General features: G+C 36.8%; 1 protein-coding gene across 16 annotated transcripts in view; it reads left to right on the top strand.

Annotated features, from left to right (window-relative positions):
* MGA (MAX dimerization protein MGA) overlaps positions 1-24,117 on the top strand; it is a 168,146-nt gene that overhangs the window by 132,253 nt on the left and 11,776 nt on the right. For 5 of the 16 annotated variants that reach the window (XM_058738104.1, XM_058738102.1, XM_058738105.1 and 2 more), the window contains exons 10-19: positions 3,932-4,158; positions 5,249-5,425; positions 6,026-6,098; positions 7,869-8,383; positions 10,807-11,104; positions 12,381-13,007; positions 16,335-16,625; positions 16,814-18,327; positions 21,264-21,394; positions 23,903-23,954. In XM_058738104.1, coding sequence (XP_058594087.1) covers positions 3,932-4,158; positions 5,249-5,425; positions 6,026-6,098; positions 7,869-8,383; positions 10,807-11,104; positions 12,381-13,007; positions 16,335-16,625; positions 16,814-18,327; positions 21,264-21,394; positions 23,903-23,954 — 3,905 coding nt within the window. Of the gene's footprint in view, positions 1-3,931; positions 4,159-5,248; positions 5,426-6,025; positions 6,099-7,868; positions 8,384-10,806; positions 11,105-12,380; positions 13,008-16,334; positions 16,626-16,813; positions 18,328-21,263; positions 21,395-23,902; positions 23,955-24,117 lie in introns of those variants that run through there. The other 11 variants (XM_058738108.1, XM_058738107.1, XM_058738106.1 and 8 more) reach the window with 11 other exon arrangements.

The following is a 24,117-nucleotide window of genomic DNA, read 5'->3' as shown; positions in this document are numbered from 1 at the left end:
GTTAATACAGGTATATATTAATATGTTTTAAGTTGTATATACCTTGTTTTTGCGCTTAATTGGGTATTACATTTCACAATAAAAAGGTTTAAAACACATACAAAAATGGAGGGAGAGGAATATAGTATGCTGATTACTAGCATAGCAGTTTTCTAGGACTTAGCATAGCAGTTTTCTAGGACTTCTGTATCTAAAACTGTTCATTTATGGCGCAACTGCTATGGTCCCTGCTAAGAGTGACAAGAGGTAAGATACAATTAAAATGAAGTCCCATGTCTAAGAAGTTACTGTCAGTTTGACAAAACAGGTATGTGGTAAATATATAGATATGTATTTACTGTAATTTTAAGTGCCACAGTAACAATTGTGCCATAATGTTTTAAGTGTCATGAAGAAAGGCTTATTGAGAACCTGGAAGACAGTGATAATGCTAGGAGACCTTGGTGAGGTAACATTAGGAGGTATTTGAATAGAAATTAGGGGATATGATACCACTTTTCTTGATAACAGGTTTCTGTTCTTGGCTCTGGATATATGCCATTCTGGTTCTCCCCTTAATTCTGCCTTTGGTAGCTCTTTTTCTCCTGAGTTTCAGGTGACGGGTAGGAGGATCACTAGTATATTGTGAAGGGGAGTGGAGAAGTACTGTTATCTTGGATTCCAAGCTGTGTAAAGGAAGCAAGTGGACAGTGGGCTGATGAAGTATGAGGAATTGATTTGTTCTTTGTGGGGAGTCTGTCCATTTTCATGACTTCAGATGTAGTCTCTGCCATTGACAGTTCTGATTTTTTAAAGTTTTTATTTATTCTTGTAAGAAATCTCTACACCCAATGTGAGGCACAAACTCACTACCCAGAGATCAAACTCACATGCTCTTGGGACTGAGCCAACCAGCCCAGCATTTCTGATTTTTATCGTGTGCCCTATTTGATGATGTTGCTTGCACTTCAGTCTTTCATGTCCTGAACAGAACTGAACTTTACCCTTCCCAATCAGCTCCTTTTATGAATTCTCTTGTTTACAATAAGCACACCATTTTCCCCTTTGTCTGCACTTCAAATTTTAGAGTTGTCTTTGATTTCTATGAGGAATTAAGATATCTTAAAATATTTTAAGAAGTTTCTTCTGAAATACTGTGCTATTTTGTAGCCATTTTCAAAAGAAAAAGTTGAAATGGAACCTTTGCTTAGTATAATCCTTACTTACAGAGGCTTAAAAAATCCTTAAAGAGCTTGAAAGCGGTCAAAGTCTATAGTGATTGCCCTGAAGGCACTTTTATTTTTATAATAGAATTAATATGTGTATGAAATAATTAGCAACACTAAACAATAAAGTTGTTATCAAATTAGTGGTATAGCCTTTGTAAATACCCATTTCCATTGTGAAGGCATCCCTGGTTACCCTTTTGAAAAGTGGAACACTCCTCCCTCAAAATACATAGTCATACAATAATAATCACTATACATTACCACTTATTTCCTGTCTGCTTTTTTTTCTCCCCTCATAAGCACTTACCACAACCCAGCATATTTTCCTTATTAATCTTGTTTATTGCCTGTCTCACTCTCTTCTCCCAGCTTAAATGTAAGCTACATGAATCCCAAGATTTTTGTCATTGTTGTTCATTATCGTACCTGCAAAGTCTGATACATAGTAGACATTGAAATACATGAATACTTGGGTGTTAGAAGCCTTTGTGGATTATGTGATAAATGAATGAGGTTATAATAGTTGGATAATAGATGTTACCTGAAACTGGGTTTGCCTCTTGTTGGTTGTCCACCCAAAAGACACAACCAGGCCAAAGAACAGGGAAAGAAAAGGTTTTACTTGTAACAGGTAAGGAGAACAGCAAGAGTATGTTTCCTAAAGTAGTGTCCACTCAAACAACAAAATTGGGTAAGTTTTAAGCTAAGGGCACATGCCTATTTGTGAATGGGGCTTGACAAAGGAGAGTTCTGTATAGAATTGGGGTAAATGTCATCCTTCATGGACAGAATCCAGGTCCTAGTTGATTGAAGCCATGAGGGTCAGCAAGGGTTGGCGTCATTAATTCTCTGCTCCAGTTAGTCCGCTTTCAGAGTGCTCAAAGGGGTTTAAATCCTGCAAAAACAACTGAAGAATGTGCTATAGGTCAATGTTTACTTTTGAAACAGCACTGAGAATTTTACCATTGATACAGTTCAGCTGTTTCCTGGTCTGGTAGAGACCAGCTTTTGGATTCACTTTGTTCCCTTAAAATCCTTAACTACGAGGTTTTTGCATTTCTTCGTAATTCCAACCCCTAGGAAATTCTGCAAGAAGTGTGCATGGACAAGTAATGCTGATATGGCATAGATCACAAAAATGGGTGGGGCCCTAAAATGACTTATGTTAAGAAAGCCATGTCTGTTCTTTTTTCCTCCGGGATCCCTAACCTTATCTACCTACACAGAGACAGCTATAACTAGCTAAATAATTGGGTCAGTCACTTTCCAGCTCTGAAGATTTTACTCTGTTTTAATCTCTACATACTCAACATTTTGTGGTTATGCTCAACATTTTGTGGTTATGCTCTGAATGATGTTAGCCTTAGGAACCCTTTAGATAGTTGTTTTTTAGGGGAGTCTTAATATTCACAACAAATATACTTTATGAAATCAGGTTGCAATTTTGATTTCTGCTTTATTATGAAAGATAAATTGAGCTAAATACTTAATTAAAAAAATTTTTTTAATGTTTGTTTATTTTTGAGGGGGAGAGGGGCAGAGAGAGAGGAAGACAAAATCTGAAGCATGCTCCAGGCTCTGAGCTGTCAGCACTCAGCCTGATATGGGGCTTGAACTCATAAAACATGAGATCATAACCTGAGCCAAAGTCGGACATTTAACTGTTGAACCGACTAAGGCACCCAGCCGCCCTGAGCTAAGTATTTGAATTAAATGTGAATGCTACTCAGTCACGTTTTATGTTACTGCAGGCAAAGATTTTGGATTTTAGATTTGGAACCAGCTACGTTCTCTCTGAGGACCGACCATTAAAATGCAAAATACAATTTTGGTTTCTCTACTGCTATCTTTGGGAATGGGAAGTTTGCTTAGAGAATAAAAGCTGGTTGCCTCTTAACCTAGATCCTCCATTTAATTTGATTAAGTAATGATACATGTTTTACTTTGTGTAGACCTTCTTGACAGTATGATTTCATCTCTGGTTCCATTGCTTTTCCATTGATCTATTTTTGCTTCTTTGCTGAGATCAGGCTGTCTTTTGAATATATGTTGTTACCAGAGGGCACAGTAACAAGCTGTGTCTCTGGAGCCAGATGGACTGGGTTTGATCCTGGTTCTGCCTCTTGTTGGACTCCTGAATCTCAGCTTTGGCAAAATGGGAATAATAATGTCTCTAGGGCTATTGTGACAATTAAATGAGCTAAAACATAATTAAGTGTTTAGAATAGGTGTGGAGTAAGGTTCAATAAGTATTTGTTTTATTTATAAAATTAAAGAGTGTAGTATAGAATGATTTTTCCAGGATAACAGAAGGCCTTTTCTGATCATGCTAAATCTAATAGCATCTGTTAACTCTTCATTCCTTACCCTGCTATATTTTTTGGTGTGGTGCTTACCATTACTTGATATTAAATGTTAAATTTGTTTTCTACTACTGGATTGCACACTCTGTGAGGGCAAGAACTTTGTTTTCCTCATAGCTACCTATGTTCACTCTAGTGCCTAAAACAGTTATCTGACTTAAAATAGGTATTCAACAAATATTTGGTTAATAGATGAATAAATTAAGGTGTATGATGGCAACTAAAGATTTTTTTAGGGGGCATCTGTTAGGTTGTTTTCATGAGTTACTGCTTTCTGTGAGGTAGCACATTTTGTTTTGGCGATGCCTGTGAGCTTCTGTTGCCAAAGGCACCTGAAATCTTATTCTTCTTTTTGTTAAGCTATATGTGAAACAGAGCCTGAACAGCCTGTTCGACATTACCCATTATGGGTGAAAGTAGAAGGTGAAGTAGATCCAGAGCCAGTTTATATCCCAACGCCTTCTGTCATTGAGCCAATGAAGCCGTTGTTGTTGCCTCAGCCAGAAGTTTTACCTACTACTGTGAAGGGCAAACTGCTCACTGGAATTAAACCTGCACGGGCATATACTCCCAAACCCAATCCTGTGGTAAGCCCAGAGTTTCATCTTTTATTGCAAGCTACAAAAATTGTTTGTAAAGATAATGGATTTCAACCATATTTTTGGTTTATATTCTGTGAATCATTTTGCTTTCAAGTAAAATGTCTGTAAGCCATCGGTCTTTCTGATTTAATCAGCCTAATTGCTGGCATAGAGATGTCATAAAAGTAGAGTGGTAGTAATTCTTAAGGATAGCCAAATCTCTCTTCAAGAAGATCATAAAAAGTTGTGGGGTTTTTGTTTATTTTGTTTTGTTTTTAAACATGACCAGCAAATTTTTAAGGGAGAGGGAGAAAAAAAGCCTTCTGAAGAAGCTTTTTATTCCAATAGTGTAAAATAATTAATTCAGATATACTACATATTGTTAGTGGGAAAGCATTAAGAAAAGTTTTAAGAAATAACTCATCTTTTTAAGGCTATTTTTTTAATATTCAGGTAACAGTAAAGTTCAAGATATAAAATAATTGTTGGCATATGACTATAAAGATTGATAGGTCAAAGAGCTGATGGTTCTGTTAAGAGCTTAAGCATTTGTGATTATTAAATCCATTTCAGTCTTCCCAGTCCATTAAATTGACGAAAGATGCTTTAGTACAATGCTATTCAGTGTGGTCTCTGTGCTGGTCTTAGTGCTGATCCACAACTATTTGTTATGAGTCTGATGAAATAAGTCTAGAAAATGAGAGTAAATATTTAGAAACTTAACAGCAACTTGATAGAGTAATTTTATGTGTATTAAATCTAATACTAAACAACTTGGGTTTGTATTTTGCGTATCTTTTGTTTTTCTAGAAACTTATTTTACAAAAGGATCAGTCTGTGTTGGACTGGTAATTAAGAAATATCCTTCATTGCAGAGAATTGGAGAAGTGCTACTCTAATGGAATGTCACATTTCTTGATAAAGAATCAAATCCTTTCTGACTTTCCAAGATACAGCCCATAATAACTGTACTTCTTAAAATTTGCATTTAAAAATTTCAAATGTTGTAACAAAGTTTAAACATCCTTTTCCTTTTGGAGTCTAGCATATTTTTTTCCTCCAACATATGGAATGTTTTGTTGTATGGAATTTACAGATTCGGGAAGAGGACAAGGATCCAGTCTACTTGTACTTTGAAAGTATGATGACTTGTGCTCGTGTTCGAGTATACGAACGGAAAAAAGAGGAACAGAGACAACCGTCACCATCACCATCCCCATCATTGCAGCAACAGGGCTCATGTCAGTCTAGTCCCGAGAACTGTAGTGTAAAGGTGAATTACTTACTGCATAATTTGTCTTTTTAAGTTCCGTTACCCTGTTGCTGGTATTAGAATTTACCTTGCTATCAGAATAATTTAGAGTAATTCTTGGAGGGCAGAGAAGTCTTACATGATGTGCTTATCAATTTGTTTCTCTGTGTATCTGTTCTAGAGAATAGTCCCTTAAAGTTATTTAAAGTACTAGTCTTTCTGATGCTGAAGTAATTTTTAAAAGTTCAAACATTTGTTTTTTATTAAATTATTTATCTGTAATTACCTGGATTTGTATCTTTCTGCATTAGTGAATTTTCTAAATAACTGAAACTTGTTCCATTAAACATTAAATATTTTTCCTTCTTTACTACAATACATTATAAAGTGTGGTGTAAATTTGATGACTCAGTCACTGTCACAGGACATTAGAGAGCAATACTTGTTTTTGCTGAGGGTTGTATAATATTGATAGTAATGCAGCTGTACATATAGATGTGAAGCTGTTGCCACTTAAAATCTTTCGCTGTTTCAGGCTTCTTTGAGAGATTTAATGTTTATGTTCTTGTCTCTATTGATAATAATTATGTGTTGAAGTATTTGTGTTATTCCTTTCTTTAGGAGCCTGATTCTGAACAGCAGCCCTTGAAACCAATCACCTGTGACCTAGAGGATGATTCTGATAAATCGCAAGGTCTGTATGAAAATTAAGTCTCATTTTAGAGTAATTGTGGGTGGGGGGGTAGGGGGGGACATATACCAGAAGTACCAATCCAGAATATTTTTACCTACCCCCTTTTTTCTATTAAAAATAGATAGATAAGTGTTTTCCTATTGTTTGGTCTGTTTATCACTCCTAAGAAAATTCATTCATGTTGTTATGGTGGGTTGTTGCAAGAGACATTTAAGATGAGGTTTTTTAAACCTCTTTCCAAGCCTCAGCAACCTTGGCATCATTATTGAAAATTTCCCTCAGGCTCTCAGTAGCTGCTACAGTGGGAGAAAGGAGGGGATATTACTGATTTATCTACCAAAGGCTAGAATTACTGTAATGGGAGGTAGTGGCTATGGCATTACCTACTTGTTTTTAGTTTTGCTTCTTAACACTTCAGACACTAGCAGCAGTACTTCCCAACGATTTTTTTTTTTAAATGGCTTGATATACAAAATGATAATGTTTTTATGCCACATTGAGATATGTGGAAAAGACTGCTGGGGTGGAGAGAACCTGCTTGAGAACACAACCACCTTGAAGTCTGAGGGGATCTATATCCTGACATACTTGTAATGAGCACATTGGTTGGGAGGCTCTGCTGTAGAAATCTAGATGTCTAGTAAAACAGACATCCAGTTAACATGTTGCTACGAATAGAAGTACCTGAATGATCTGCATACAATGTAGAAATGGTGCAGTCATATCTAAGAGGCACAGAAGTAATTCAGAAGTATTTGCAGTAGAAACTATAGGTAGACCACACTTTTTTTTTTTTAAACCACAGTATTCTCTCTTTTGCTGTTCTTTAGGGTTGACTCTACCCATCACATGTTAATAAAACATCTTGCAAGTATCTTTGCTTTGCTATATGGATAGCAGAACAGTAAACTATAAATATTCTTAATCTTGGTTATGGGTCATGCTTTGTTTGCAAGATAACACTTTCTTACATAATAGTCATGGCATTTTGAGCACCTGGGAGGCTCAATTGGTTAAGCTTCTGACTCTTGGTTTTGTCTCAGGTCATGATCTCACAGTTTTAGGAGTTGAACCCTGTGTCAGGCTCTGTGCAGTGAGTTTGAACTCTGTGTTTGTCAGTGCAGAGCCTGCTTGGGATATTCTCTCTCTCTCTCTCTCTCTCTCTCTCTCTCTCTCTCTGTCCCTTTCCCTGCTTATGCTCCGTTTCTCTCAAAATAAAGACATAAACTTAAAAAAAAAAAAAAAGTCACAGCTTTCAGAACTGTCTCAAGGTGGGACTCCCTTTTTTTTTTTGGAGACTGCAGGGGTCCCTGGGTGGCTCACTTGGTTAAGTGTCTGACTTCAGCTCAGGTCATGGTCTCACGGTTTGTGGGTTCAAGCCCTGCATAGGGATCTGCACTGGTGGTGCGGAACCTGCTTGGGATTCTCTCTCCCTCTCTCTGTCTGCCCCTTGCCCACTTGGGCATGCGTGCACTCACTCTTTCTCGCTCGCTCTCTCTCTCAAAGTAAACTTAAAAAAAAATTGTCGGAGACCCCAGACAGCAGAGTATCTTATCATAGTCTGATTCTCTAAAATATTTCTTTTTCTTGGAAAAGTCCCAAATTTGTGAGTGTTAAATTACCACTGAAAGTACGTGGGATTCAGACACTGGGCAGCTTGTTCAATTTCTATGCCCTTGGCACTTTTCTGAGAACTCAGGGAAAATAAGAATTTTTCGAAGTTCAGTACAAAATTGTGTGATGCAGAAGTATCTTTCAATTCTTTATCAGAAAGAAGCTGGAAGTCTTCCTGCAATGAAGGAGAGTCCTCTACCTCCTATGTGCATCAGAGGTCACCAGGTGGTCCCACTAAACTGATAGAAATCATCTCAGACTGCAACTGGGAGGAGGATCGGAACAAGATTTTGAGCATCTTATCCCAGCACATCAATAGCAACATGCCACAGTCACTTAAGGTGGGCAGCTTCATCATTGAGTTGGCTTCTCAGCGAAAGAGCCGGGGTGAGAAGAACCCTCCTGTTTATTCTTCTCGTGTGAAAATCTCTATGCCATCATGTCAAGACCAAGATGATGTGGCTGAGAAATCTGGATCAGAGACTCCTGATGGTCCATTATCCCCTGGGAAAATGGATGATATCTCTCCTGTGCAGACAGATGCCCTGGATTCAGTAAGGGAGAGATTACATGGAGGCAAAGGTCTGCCTTTTTATGCAGGGCTCTCTCCTGCAGGGAAGCTTGTGGCCTATAAGCGTAAACCCAGTTCAAGCACATCTGGGCTTATCCAGGTGAGAATTATCTTTAATCTGGATGTAGCACATTTTTTTACTTAGGTAACATCTTGATTTTTCAGAGCCCTTAGTGGGCTTTATATCATTTATCTTTACATTTCCTGGGAACTGGGTGACAAAATCTTCTCTTTTTGTAATAGGCCTAGTACCTAGAGTGAATTTTTGGCACATTTACAAATAGAAATGTAGAGCCCTGTTTTAGCTTGTGATTTTAGGTCTAGTCTAGAAAGTTCCTACTCTTACAACTTTATTGCTTGGGATCTAGTGATACTTTGACAACTAAGCAAGGATAGTAAGGGGTTCAGTCTAGTTTTTTGTTATTGTTAGCACATAGCTTTCAAAACAAAACAAGGTAAAATTGGTATTTAGTAGCAGTATATGTTCAGAAACTTGGAGAAGATTTTAATTTTGTGGAGTGTCACTCAAATGTATAAAATTAAAAAAAGAATTGAGCCACAGTTTACTTTTTTTCCCTTTATTTGGTCCATAGGATTTTTGCTAATCACTGTGTAGTATAAATAGGTCCTTGCTGTTTAGTAATTCAGGCAGGTTATGTTAGTAAAAGTACACTGGCATCTAGAAAATCTTTGCAAAGAGAGGTTTTGAATTAAAATGTAATTATAGTAAAAAGGTTTTCTCCTTGCTCAGTAACATTAAATGCACTTTTATATCAGAGTAGCAAATGTATATGACATTCTTGCTAAGGTTACTTGACTTTACTAGCTTGACCACTTCCCTGGGCTAAGGACTATTTCGTTAATAATATGACTGATAGACTTAATTAAAAACCTTTTATTGCAGTTTATTCTTGATGGTGCTATATAACTGCTTCTGTTGGTATTTCTTAAACTCCTAATAATAAGAACAGTGTTTTCTTCTTCATTTATTTATTCATTGATAATTTTGAGAGCAGAGACTTACCTGAGCTCATTTCTAGTGTGACTTGACCCACTGAAATAAAGGTATAGAAATTTGTGTTCTCCTCTCCTGTCTAGGACTCAGAAAGCCATCATAAAATGTGAACTTGCATAAGCAGTCAGGTCACTGTAATGGAGACTTTGGGAAAGCTATTGAATAGTCTTCAGAGCAAGTCCCAAAGGAGCAAATAGGGGTATCTGGCCTAGACCTCTAGAAACCCTGAAAAATGATAGTAAAGTTTCCTTTAGTCTGGAAAGATCACCTTCTTTCTGTCAGACTCAAGGCAGAGGTGTTCCTGATCTGTATGGGAATAATCACAGTTTCATGTACATAGTGAAGAAACTATTTTGTGTCTTTGAGGAGAGAGTGGCTTGTTTTAGCTATTCGCTGTGCTGATTTCCTATTAATTTAGAGACTAGGAGTTTCTCCACCACACTTCACCCTCTCTCCTTTTTAAATGATGGGAAGGAAGGACAGAAGAGGATGTCTTCTCTAGTCTAGGACTTTGAGAACATGGGTAAGAAACTTGGGACGTTTTTGTTCTTTATTTTTTAAAACAATCTTGCTGCCCCAGATGGGCAGTATCAACTCAGGCAGTAGAAAAAAATCTTTTTTTCTTTTAATTTTTTAAATGTTTGTTTATATTTTGAAGAGAAAAAAAGACAGAGAGAGAGCGAGCGAGACACAGAATCCAAAGCAGGCTCCAGGCTCTGAGCTGTCAGCACAGAGCCCGACATAGGGCTCGAACTCATGAACTGTGAGATCATGACCTGAGCTGAAGTCAGATGCTTAACTGACTGAGCCACCCAGTCGCTCCATGGAAATGAAAAATCTTTGTTTCAGTTATTGATAACTTTCTTCTGATGGTTCAGTGATTGTTTTTAAAGTTATAAGTGAGTTTCTCCTAGCATGTATCTTGAGCTCAAGTTTTGTTCAAGAGATGACAATATCTTCAAAGTTGAGTTTTTTGAAAACTGAGGGGACCTTGTGGCTTAGGTATTATAACGATGGTTTTCTTATAACTTAAAAGTAAACTCACTGTTTATTTTGCAAATATGAAGGATGCTTGAAAGGACCCTTGTGAGAGGGCTTCATTATGCCTCCCTGGTTTTTTCAGAGAGATTCTGTGAAACACAGTTAGTTAATTTTTGCTGATTGTTAATAGTTTAGCCAGAATTGCTTATTAAGTGAAACAGTTGGATGATTCATTAGATTTAATTGTATCTCTCGCATATGTAAGAGCAGATATGATGAGTTTTTAAGATTGTTTCCAAACTACCCAAAATGAAGATGAGATTAGTTCAGAATATCAGATGGCAGCTTTTTTTTTTCACCTTCTAATAACTCAGATTATATGACAAATGGAAAAAGTCCATTTCTTTTTCCTTTTACATCTGAATAATAGACTTTTAAAACCTTGTAAAAATGAAACCCCTGTCAAGGGAGATAAGTTAGCAAGAGAATTTTATCTTTACAGAATTTCTCTTTGCCACTTGTTTCAGGTTAATGGTAAGAGTTACCCGCAGGCTAAGTTGCTATTGGGACAGATGGGGGCATTGCATCCAGCCAATAGGCTAGCTGCTTATATCACAGGCAGGTTGCGACCCTCAGTCCTGGACCTCTCAACCCTCAGTACTGTCATCTCCAAGGTAGCATCCAATGCCAAGGTGGCTGCATCCAGGAAACCACGTACCCTGTTGCCTTCAACATCCAATTGCAAAACGGCATCCTCCTCTGGCGCTACAACAAATCGCCCTGGGAAGAATCTGAAGGCATTTGTCCCGGCAAAAAGACCAATTGGTAAGTTGGACTGTATGTATGTTTTAGAAAGGCTTGTGACTTGGTGCTTGACCAGTGGATACAGGTATGGAGTTTGTGAAAATGAGAGAAATGTAGAATTTGGCATTATTCTTATTCTTGAGGCCTGTCTTGCCTGAATTTTTTTTCTTTTTTGGTAACTTCCCTGATGACCTATGATACTAGATAAATTGAATTGTAGTTAAAATTATTTCCCAAGTTTTAGACTGGTTGTATAAATATAGAAAAGGCTTAGATTTTTAATTTTGTTTTTAAAAAAGCAAAACATATTCTTAAGTACTTAACTCAGTGTTTCTTTTATGGGCACTGGTACTTTTGTAACCAATCATATGTATGTTCCTTGAACTTACGAAACCAGGGGGCTAGCAAATCAAAGTGGGTTGAGTTAGTGGTATAGACTTAGAATAAAAGGTTCTTGTAAAACAGAAGCTTGGAAGTGTTGCTTTAATGTATTCATCCCTGTTCAATGAATGAAAACCTCTTTTGTTTAACATTTCAGTGCTAGAATCTTTTAATAAATTACCTTCTTGAAAGCGTTTGTGTTTTCAGTATTTAGAGTATATATAGTCGGTTTATTGAATTCTTCTTTTTGTTGTTTCAATTCTATTTAGGATTATTAAGTAAAAGCTTCCGTTCTGTATTCTTATTCCTCTGACGGGAATTTGAAATCTCTGGCTGAATGCTGGAGTTGTGTGAAGATGGAGGACAAGCATTGTATGCCTTAAAAAGAACCCATTTTACCTTTTAAAAAAAATAGCTTTTACTGGTGATTTTCAGTCCTATCTTGCCCTCTTTTGAAACTGTCTTTATACATTTAGAAATGTGTAAACTGTAACTGTCTAATAAGAGGATAGCAATAATAAAGAGGTGGAGGTGCTAGGACAGGAGGAAGTGGTGGAAACCTGTTTTAAAATTAGAGTTAGGGCAAAAAATCTTAACTTTCTTCACTGTTTTAGATGGTGAAGTTGTGAGCTGTACATTATCTTTTTAGTGTCCTGGCAGTTCGGCTTTATTGCATAGCCAAAAGAATTTTAGCAGGAACACACAATTTTAATCCCTTTCTTAGTATTATAAAGATTTGGTTTGGGTTGAGGGAAGTGTTTGATTTTTGTGGGTGGAAATTGGCACGTATATTGCAGATAGGTAGTACCTGTAAGAAATTGACCCAGTGGTGCACAATAAATGTTGATAAACACAATCACTAAGAGGATAAAGTATGAGAACTGAAGATTTTTGACCTGCAAATTTTTATTTGCAGCGGCTCGACCCTCTCCTGGTGGTGTGTTCACACAGTTTGTGATGAGTAAAGTTGGAGCCCTGCAGCAGAAGATACCTGGAGTTAGCACACCCCAACCCCTAACAGGGCCACAGAAGTTCAGTATCAGACCTTCTCCAGTAATGGTCGTCACACCTGTGGTTTCTTCTGAGCCAGTTCAGGTGTGCAGCCCTGTGACTGCTGCTGTCACTACTACCACCCCTCAAGTATTTTTAGAGAATGTTACTGCTGTGACACCTATGACTGCTATTTCTGACGTGGGAACTAAAGAAACTACTTATTCTTCTGGTGCCACCACTGCAGGGGTTGTTGAGGTTTCTGAAACTAATGCCAGCACCCCTGTAACACCTACCCAGTCTACAGCCACTGTGAACCTTATCAAAACGACTGGGATAACTACCCCTGTGGCTTCAGTTGCTTTTCCTAAGTCTTTGGTAGCATCTCCTCCAACTATAACTCTTCCTGTTGCTTCCACTGCCTCCACCTCCATAGTCGTGGTGACCACAGCTGCATCTTCCTCCATGGTGACCACACCAACTTCATCTCTGGGCTCTGTTCCCATTATACTCTCGGGAATTGATGGGAGTCCACCAGTGAGCCAGAGACCAGGTAAGGCCTAGATGTTACTAGCTGGTTTACCATACAGCTGTGTATTTAACTTTATGGTTTTTTTTTTTTTTTTTTAATGTGTGTTTGTTTGTTTATTTATTTTGAGGTGGGGGAGATAAGAGCTGGGGAGGGGCAGGGAGAGAGAATCCCAAGCATCCTCCATGCTGTCTACACAGAGCCTGACATGGGACTCCATGTCACAAACAGTGAGATCATGACCTGAGCTGAAATCCAGAGTCTGACTCTTAACTGACTGAGCCACCCAGGCACCCCAACTTTATTTTGGAGATAAATTGAACAGCCTTGACATGTGGTTTACTGGGGTTGGAGATTTTCCCAGGAGAATAAAAATACTCAAAAATATTGTAATGGAAATGTTGGCTGAAGGATACTGAAATAATGTATGTGGAAGTTGAGCTCTGAGCCAGTAGAGCAGCCATCAGGTTGGGCACAGGAGGAGGTGCACTGCTGTGTGTTGAGAGCTAGGAGTGCACATCTTTTGAGTAACCCTAATGTAGGTGTTCCTTTTTCGGGGCGTGGTGCTTCTTTGTAATTAAAAAAGTGAGATCAGAGAGCTTCTCCCATGCTTCAGCCAAGCTAAGGGCTTTTTCTCCTTGATTAAGATTAAAATTCTAGGTCCTTTTGCTTAGTAAAAGTCATTTGTGAATCATCCCAACTCTCATATACTACTGATATTATTCTACTACTTATTATTATATGTGAACTGATTGAGATTGAAATAAGGCATATTTATTTGTTTAGGAATCTATATGTTTATCAACTTTTCAGTTAAAATTTTTCTTACATTGGCTTAGGTTAAGTGAATTTGAAATAGGACTATCCTACACTTTTGTAATTATTATTTCCTAATTGAATCCTAATTCAACCAGCTAAAATAAATGATTCTCTTAGTGTACTCAAAGAGAATTACTATGTAAAAGAGTGAGAGACTTTATAAGATTTAAGGGGAAATAAGTAGCAGTAAATCTGTCTTGGTTATTGATATTTTTCTTATTAAATACTGCCTTTATTGACATGGTTCAAATTTCTGTTGATAGTTCAGAAATGAAGTGACTTTGGAATTAGTTTATAGAAAGGAGGTCTTTTCAAAGTTTAATTGAATCACAGTATTAAATTCTTCTCCTTCTGCCTTCTCCCCACATGTAAACATATAAAAACTGGTTAGCTTAATAAGTAATTTCGGAAGTGAGATCGTTGTTGATTGAGTTGTTTTAATTTCCTGCTGAATCTCAAGGTTTATATCTTGTCATTTTATCATATTTTCTAAACAATATGGGTTCTGATCTTTCTTTTTAATTCTGTCATGAAACTATAGTTTAGCTTTTTGTAGTTCATTCTCAGATTTCAGTCACTCAGAATATACATTCATGTATTTTGCTCTGATTTTCATTTGTACTATTACTATTACTATTTTTATTTAAATTAACTCCTTTGTTTACTTAAATGTATTTTTAAAAGCAATTTTTCTGTAATTGGAAACTAACATTACTTGTGGTAACATAGGGTTAACTCTATAAATACCCTGGAAACAATAATAATAAAAAGAATTACATTCTAGCTAGCTACCATTTGTTAACATGTGGCTTGCACTCTCTCTCTCTGTTAGTGAAGAAAGCTAGAAAATGCTGATGTGATATCAAAGACTGGTGTTTGCTTCTGTATGTTATCAGATTAAAATTGAAAAATTACTTTCTCACAATGTGCTATGGTATTATTCTATATTCATATACCACCTAAAAATACCTTCTCTACTACCAGTTGAGGAAATAATTAATTTTAACGAATTTTCTTATCTGCTCTTTTTTTAAATGGAGTGGATTCAGATAACTGCTACTTCTAAGTGTGTGTAATTTTGTTCTGGGCTCATAAAAAGGATCCCAACTCAGGCACTTAGACATCTGTGACTTTTTCATTTAACTTCCCTTCTTTTTCTCTTTTCCCTTCTCACCCTCACCTGCATTTGAATAAACAATCACATATTTAGTGTGTGTATTTTAAAGGCTGCTTTCAGTCTCTGGGCTGGAGTACTTTGGATTTGAATCACTTTCTAAAATGTACCTTGAATAGAAATGGTCAGGAAATTAAGAATGCTTTAACATTCTTCTTACTTCACATGAGGTAGATGTTTTTTGTTTAAATTGCACACTTTTTCCGCCATGAACAGTTTGGTCTTTGCGTTTTATTTCATTTTCAAGAGTAGTTCTGGATCTTCTGTATAATTTGTCCTGTAAATGTTTGGAACATAACTTACTTTTAGAAGTTTGATATGTTTTGTGGGCAGAGCGCCTATCTGACAGAATATCACATGTTAAGGGGATTTGTTTCGTTTGTTGATTTTTCTCATTAGTGATGAACTGAGGAAAATATTTATTAATGTTAAATAAGTTAAACTAATTTCATTGGTGATGTAAAATTGGTTTTATTTATGCTTACTATTACTGTTATTCCTACCTTTTTATCCCCATAGCCAAAAATCTGTCTGTAGATTATCCCTACTATTTTTTTCCATGTCTTAAGTATTTCTAAATAATCTCTTCTAAACATTAAAGTGCATCTTTTGATACTATCAGTGGTTTGAACATTTTTTAAGTTCACATCTTCTGCATTAAATTTTTGCTTTTTCTGTTTGTTTTAAAACTATCCTTTGCCTCTTCCTAACCAGGCTCTATATCCCTGCTTTTTGATGTCTATCTTAATTTCATTCCATTTTGGGGGGGGGGGGGGGTATGTATTTTTTTTCCTTTTGGAAAATAATTTACACAGATCTTTACACTTTGGTTATTTGTCAGTGAATTTTAAAAACCAAGGAGTTTTTTTTATACCTCATGACTTTTAGTCCTTGACTTTATCTTACTTGAGTATGACCTAGGAAATGAAGTCATAAGTCCAGTAAGTGTGTTAACAGCCTGAATTTTAAGGTTAAAGAAGAGAATTTTATCTGAATGATCTGTTTAACTTTAATGGGAATCCAGATTTAGAGGCCTGCTGTGTTTTTCGTTAGGCCAGAGACATTATCTCTGTAAATGCACTTCATGACAATTGATGCTTGCTTGCTTTTTTTTTTTTTTTTTTTTTTAATTTACCATTTTGAATATAAGGCCCTATAATGTCTGGTTGATAATTAGATTTTAAGATAAATTGTTCTCAGCCATGAGATTATTTAATATATGATAGAGATACAAGATTTCACCAACTATATAATTCATATTAGAATTTATTTGTAGGGTGGTCAGATCCCATGTCATAATAATTTTTTGCTACATGTATTAAAGGAAAATTCTGATGTTTTCATTTCTTGTTTTTCAGAAAATGCCCCTCAGATTCCAGTGGCTACTCCCCAGGTCTCTCCTAACACAGTGAAACGTACTGGACCTCGATTATTGCTGATTCCAGTGCAGCAAGGTTCTCCTACTCTTAGACCTGCCCCAAACACACAACTTCAGGGGCATCGGATGGTCTTGCAACCTGTGAGGAGCCCAAGTGGAATGAATCTATTCAGGCATCCTAATGGGCAGATTGTTCAGCTCCTCCCTTTGCATCAACTTCGAGGCTCTAATACTCAACCCAACTTACAGCCTGTCATGTTTCGGAACCCAGGTATAAATTTGGAGATCTTTCTAATGAATTTTTCTTTGGTGGAATCATTTGGCCATGTGACTTGTCAATACACTAAGATTTTTTAGTCTCAGAGTTAACCTGTCTGGAAAGAAAAGCACTTGTAGGTCTTGATGTGGGCAGTGGTAATTAAAAAAAGTTTTTTTGTTTTTTTTTTCCCCTTTTACCAGGCTCTGTGATGGGAATCCGGTTACCGACTCCCTCCAAACCTTCAGAGACTCCACCATCTTCTGCTTCGTCCTCTGCTTTCTCTGTTATGAATCCTGTAATTCAGGCTGTTGGGTCTTCTCCAGCAGTGAATGTTATCACTCAGGCACCATCATTGCTTTCTTCTGGACCTAGTTTTGTGTCTCAGTCTGGTACATTGACCCTGAGGATTTCCCCTCCTGAACCACAGAGCTTTGCAAGTAAAACAGGCTCTGAAACCAAAATAACCTATAGCTCAGGAGGGCAGCCTGTTGGTACAGCCAGTCTTATTCCTCTCCAGTCTGGTAGTTTTGCTTTGTTACAGCTCCCTGGACAAAAGCCTGTTCCCAGTTCCATTCTTCAACATGTTGCTTCTCTTCAGATGAAGAAAGAGTCCCAGAGTGCAGACCAGAAAGATGAAACAAACTTTTTAAAAAGAGAGCAGGAACCTAAGAAGGCCCTGCAGTCAGAAGGAGAAACTATAGATTCTGAAGCTAATATAATAAAGCAAAACCCAGGAGCTGCTGCCTCAGTAGAAATCCTGAGTGATTCCTTAGGAGATGGGGGTGATAATTTGGATGAAGAATCCCTTACAGAAGAAGGTCCTATAACTGTTAAACCTTCTGAGCACTCCTATATCACTGGGTCACATATAGGTGAAGACTATAAAGGTGGAGATGAAGAGCTTGGGATTCGAAATCATAAGAGTTCCAAAGAAAAACGGACTGTTCTAGAAGTTAAGACCATTTCCAAAAAAGCCAGCAATGTGACAGTCCAAAGTGCAAGTAACGTACAGCTTAAAAAGCTTGGTGATGTGAAAGTGGAACAGCAGAAAGGGTTAGAAAATCCAGAGGAAAACTCACATGAGTTTCCAGTCATCTCTAAGGAAGAAAGTAAGCTCGAATTATCAGGGAGCAAAGTTGGGGAGCAGCAGTCTTTTCCACAGCCAGAGGCCAAGGAGAAGGGATGTGGAGACTCTCTGGAGAAGGACAGTATTAGGGAGAGGTGGAGAAAACACCTGAAGGGCCCTTTGACTCAGAAATGTGTTGGAACTAAGCAAGAATGCAAGAAAGAGGCAGATGAGCAGTTAATTAAAGAAATAAAGACTTGTCAGGAAAATTCAGATGTGTTTCAACAAGAACAAAGCATCTCTGATTTACTTGGAAAAAGTGGAACTACTGAAAATGTCAGAGTTTTAAAAACTGAATGTGATTCTTGGAGTAGGATTTCTAGTCCTACAGCCTTCTCCATTGTTCCAAGGAGAGCTACAAAAGGGAGCAGAGGGGAAGGACGTTTTCAGGGTCACTTACTGCTGTCAGGAGAACAGATAGAACCAAAGCAAGAGAAGAATGGTGGACGAAGCAGTGCCGACTTGACTGTTTTGGATTTGGAAGAGGAGGACGAGGAAGAGGAGAATGAGAAAACCGATGATTCTATTGATGAGATTGTGGATGTTGTTTCTGACTACCAGAGTGAGGAGGTTGATGATGTAGAAAAGGTGGTGAGCCCATTTTTGTTGTGACTGAAACCTCAAGAATTTAAATGATTTATTAGAGACAGTAGCTTTCCCAGAAGATCACTAAGACCTGATACATTGAAATGGATGCCTAGGTTTAGATTATGATTAAATGACTTTATAGTTTTTAGGCTGTGTCAGTCAGGTAACATTTATTGAGCTTATATTGTTCTTTGAGACTTGTCTACTAGTATGGGAAGGCTGGCTTATTCCTTTGGGGGATAGATGCTTGAGAGTCCCTTTCAAGTTAGGTTTTAAAAAAAAGAAATTCTAAAACTACTACTCTCATTTCTTCTCAGTTTTTTTTTTTTACATTTTCAATGTGAAGTGACTATAGCCTATCCGGTAGACATATAAAAAACCGTGAATGGGTGACCTTAGAACTTACCTACCTGCATTTAGAGAGATGTTTTTCTTTTTGGAGAAAAATGAAAAATACCATGCAATATTTTAATATAACCCTGCCTTAAGTTACTTTTTTAATTATCTCCTAAAATTAGTTTCTAGAATTTATATTCTGAATTTGCATCATCTTCCTTTGTAATATGACCTTTATAATTTCACAAAATTTTTCTGAAGCCATTTTTGTAGGCTTCCTATTTAAGGTTGTAATCCTACCTAAGTGAGAAGCAGTATGATACAGGGCAGGAGTTGGACAAACTTTTTCTGTAAAGGGCTGAATTGTTAACATTTTAGACTTTGCAGGCTGGATGGCTTGCTGTTGGAATTGCTCAGTTGCTGTTATAGCATGAAAGCAGCCATAAGCAATACTAAGTGAAACAGTGTGGCTGGCAAGCTTTGATTTGCCGATGCCTGACAGTGGGGTTTGATGTAAAACTTAAGGATATTATAGCCAGCTGCCTATAGGGTGCCCTCAAATCTAAACTGTGTCCCTCTCTTTAGGAGCAGATAATATGGCCCTCTGTGGTGATTTTCATGCAGTTGGTTGTTTTATAATCTCACTTCCATGAGATTCAGCCTCTGTATTATCTGGTCTTTCTCTGTTAATGCCTAACTGCCTTAATGCAGATAAAATATAACAAAAAGACTCCTATTTTAAAACTCTAAAATGTTTAACTATTCTAATGTTCCTATGTTGGTTTTTTCTGTACCTCAGTCGTCTCATTTGTAAAATGAGGATCTAGCTCTACAATTAGATGATTGTATACACATTTGCCTTATCTATCTGTAGCCTCATCTTTTTTGAGGACAGGTACCTGTAGGTAGCTGAAGAATCTGAATTCATTGAGTTTAAGAATTATAATTCTGCTTTTTGCAGACTCTCCCATTGTAAGTCAGCCTGGGTAAGCATCAGACCAAAGACAGTCCAACTTTAAAACCAGTGAAAACTATTGCTATCAGTAAAACTGACTTCTAATAGAACTTTTATTGTGTCTTAATCAAGGGTGGCATTGCTTGGATTTCCTAATAGGGAATCTGACATACAAGGTACAGTGACCTTTTTCAAAGTAAGGGCATTATATTAAATGATCTCTAAAATCGAAATTCTACATTGTATTTTTGCACTTGTGTGACACGTTATGATATCTTTGTGCATGTGATTATTATATTGGAATAGTGTAAGGAAAGTAGCAAGTAGTCTATTTAATTTCAGTCTTCCATTGTGAAGTTTATTGGATATTATTTACAAAGCCTGCAGTTAAAGTCATGCAGTAGGCAGACATTCTTCAGTTTAAATATAAGGCATTTACCTACATTATTATTCAAACTCTTTAGATTCTGTCAGGACACTGTTGATTTAGCTTCCTAAAGTTAATATATATTATTTGCATTGTTTAAATTCAATATACATTGTTGAAATTGTGCTTAAATTGGGAAACATAAATGATAACTTGCATTTAGTGTCTATCAGCTTATGGAACCTATAATTCATGGGGGTAAGTAATTTTTCCATCAAGTGTAAACAGAATTAATGAGGTTATTGGGATGCTTCGTTTTGAGTTGTGTCTCATATTCCTGCTTTAGTTTCTGGCATAGTAAACACTACTTTTAAAGGTGGACTTAAAAATATCTGTAGATCCCAAAATCCATATGTTCTACTGTTTACATAACATACACAATAAGCTTCCATGATAGGTGCTCAATAAATGCTTACTGATTGACTCTTTTTTGGTATTATGAAGTATGACAAGCTTGGGGTTTTTCAATACCTGAAATTCTTCAAAAGCTATCCTTGTGCGGGATTGAGAGGCTTAGAAGACTGGGCTACATTCTCTCTTCATATCTGCATTGAGTCTGTCTTTGTGGGTGGCACGGGGTTAGCCGTGAAGCACTCTTTTTTTTTTTTTTTTTTTTTATGTTTATTTTTGAGAGAGTAAGACCGAGCGTGAGCAGAGGAGGGGCATAGAGAAGAGGGAGACACAGAATCTGAAGCAGGCTCCAGGCTCTGAGCTGTCAGCACAGAGTCTGATGGGTGCTTGAACTCATGAACCGTGAGATCGTGATCTGAGCTGAAGTTGGATGCTTAAATGACTGAGCCATCCAGGCACCCCAGTCCTGAAGCACTCTTAAAATAGAACCTGAATTTTTCTCCTTTCTCCTTTTCCATTCACCAGATTTTGCTTTATTGCTCATTAATCTTAAGATTTATGAAGCTTTAATATTTCTGTAACCTGAATTTTTCCGCTAGAAATAACACTGAAGCATCAATATAGTCTGATAATGTCTGTCTAGTATGTATCTATGATTTTTAATTCAGTGCTTGGTTGTTAGTTTTAACATATGTTGTCTTCATAACTTAATTCCTTCTTACGATTAACAAGTTTAGGATCACCTGTATTCATGGTATAAAGTCAATGTTGGGCCCTGGTTGATTTTATAAGGGGAGCATTCAGTTGAAAAGTTTAGGTGTGCTTACTTCCCAATATTTTATTGACTTTTGGAATGCTTTATTTCAGAATAACTGTGTAGAGTACATTGAGGATGATGAGGAGCAGGTGGACATAGAGACTGTGGAAGAGCTCTCTGAGGATATTAATGTTGCTCACATGAAGACCACAGCTGCCCAAACGCAGACTTTTAAACAGCCGTAAGTCTTAATTTCTCTTTGGATTTTTGTTCTTTGTTATTGTTTTTGTGACCATAAACAAAACTAAATGTTCTGTTTAGGAGCTCTGGGTAACTGACCTGGTTCCTTTGTTCCTCTAGCTTTTTTCTGATTAGTAGATGAGGAGGGAGCTGGAATTCAGAGGTAATTAACTTGCCTTGGTTATTGCTACAAGACCATGTGTGAATGTGAATAACCTGTGCTTTTGGAGCCTGATGACACGTTGGTATTAAAATACTAGTTTTGTATGTAGCTATTTAAGCTTGGGCAAGTCGTTAATCTGAATCAGATTTTTTACTGATTAAATGAGGAAAATGCTCCCAATTTGAAGTGTTCTATAAGATAATATATGCAGCTGGAGTAACTGACACTAGCGGACTACTCAACAGAGGTTAGTTCCTTTATCTTTTAAGAATAGGCATTAAATTCTAAATTTGGTTACTTTACTAGTTGAACAGGTAAGATACAGTTAGGAAAATTTTTGCCTGTTCACATGATGAGACCAAAATACAGTATGATAACTTGCTTAGGAAAGTTTATTCCATTAGTAAGCCTGTATTGGGGATTGTGGGGTGTGAGAGAACGATGGAAAAGAAGATAGGAGTTCTTATTGTGTGCCAGACATTGTGCTTTTTCCTGTTATCTCATTCATGATGTAAACTAGCCCTGAGTTGAGAAAGAGTAATTCTTTGTCTCTGGTGATGCTGAGAAGGTGTAAGGATAGAGAAATAGGCCTAGTAATTTTCTTCATTCCAGAGCTATTTGGAGGCTACTTCATTTGCCTACTGGTTAAGATTGAAATAGTTTAAGTCTCGTAAAAATTTAATTAGATTTAAAGTTAGCAGTATTGCTGGATAGAAGTTCATTATACTAAAATTGATTTTCTGAACATGAGCAACAAACAAAAAAATGTTATCCAAAAGATGCCATTTATAATAGTAACAGAAAACCTGTTAGGGAGTATTAACAAAACCTTTGTAAAACTTCTGTAAAATGTTATTGCAAGACATTGAAGATGAATTCAATAAATGGAGAGAAAGAATAGTACACAAAGAGCACAAACTGTAAAAGAGCGGATTGGTAAACATTTACAAATTTCTCTCTGTCGGCACACCATGAAAACAGTGAAAAGACAAATTCAGACTAAGGAAAATATTTGCAGTACATGTTTGACAAAGGATTAGTATCAAGGACATGCAATAATTATTTAAATCTGTAAGAAAAAGTTGATGGAGTAGATAAGTACATAATGGATAGTACAGGCAGTTCACAGAAGAGGAAACCCGGATAGCCAATAAACACATACAAATTTTTTCAAACTCACAAGTAATTAGAGATATACATGTTAAATCACAGTGGCTTCATTAGTTCAGATCCATAAGATTAGCAAGTAATTGTGATTTCTGATAGTACTGTTGTGTCTAGTTGTGGAGCGATGGGAACATACTGCAGGTGGAAATGTAAATTGGTGCACTTTGGAGAGTAGTGTGACATGACTAAAGTTGACTTCCACACATTTCTTCCACTCAGCAGTTCCACTCCTTGGTATGTATACTCTGGAAAAGTTCACACGTATGTACAAAGGGACATGCATGGGACTGTACATTGCAGTATTGTTTGCCATTGAGTAAATTTGGAAATAACCTAAATAACTATTAGAATTCTGAAAAAGAAATTTCACACTTTGAAAATTCACACTTTGGAATACTGTATTAGCAGTTAAAATGATTGAACTAGAACTGTGTGTATCAATATCTTAGATGTAATGTTGAGTGAAATCAAATGAAGAAAGATTCACTATATTGGGGGGGGTTTAGTGGCTCAGTTGGTTAAGCATCTGACTCTTGATTTTGGCTCAGGTCATAATCTCTTGGTTTGTGAGTTTGAGCCCTACATCAGGCTCTGTGTTGACAGGGTAGAGCCTGCTTAGGATTCTCTCTTTCCCTTTCTCTCTGCCCCTCTCCCCTGCATCACCCCCCCCCCACCCCAAATAAAAAAGAAAGATACACTATAGTGTATAATGTTTAAAGTGCTACATAATATTTTTTATTTAGGTATACATTACTAGTAAAACTGCAAAGCTATGCATGGTAAAAACTCCTTTTGGGAGTGTTCACCTATGAGAAAGAAGAGAGGAAAGAATGTGATTGGGTGGGCTGCACATAAGATCTCCTGTATTTTTGAGATGTTTTATTCCTCAGGCTGGGTGGTAGCTACCTGGTTGTTCATTATGTATTTTGTTTATATAGTTTTGTATGTATGAAATATTTTATGTTTGAAAAAGTAATTAGCAATTGTAGGGACTGTTTGGCACAGAGGAAAAAAAGCATACTGTTGAATTAAATTATATTGCCACATATATATAGGGCCTTGACAAAAAGAAGCTGGTTACACTTTAAACAATTTGGGATGGTTTTGTTTAGTGTAGCTGTGAAATAGGTCTTGGGTTACTATTTCAGTAAGACATTGGAAAATATTGTCTTTACCTAGGTGCCGTACCCATATCTCTGCAGATGAAAAAGCTGCTGAAAGGAGTCGAAAGGTATTTACAGTATGTTTAATGACAATTATCTAATAAAATTGATAACATTTATCATTAGGGTTTAAAATAACGTTAGTTATATTAGCTATGACTTTTTTCATGGCAATTTTTTACCAGTGAGTTAATAGAATCTGTTTCTTTTTCTTAATGAAATTATAGTATT

This window comes from Neofelis nebulosa, chromosome 7 (assembly GCF_028018385.1).
Source record: "Neofelis nebulosa isolate mNeoNeb1 chromosome 7, mNeoNeb1.pri, whole genome shotgun sequence".
In the NCBI taxonomy this organism is placed as follows: domain Eukaryota; kingdom Metazoa; phylum Chordata; class Mammalia; order Carnivora; family Felidae; genus Neofelis; species Neofelis nebulosa.
The sequence above is the reverse complement of the archived record's forward strand: the minus strand, read 5'-3'. Positions and strand labels throughout refer to the sequence as shown.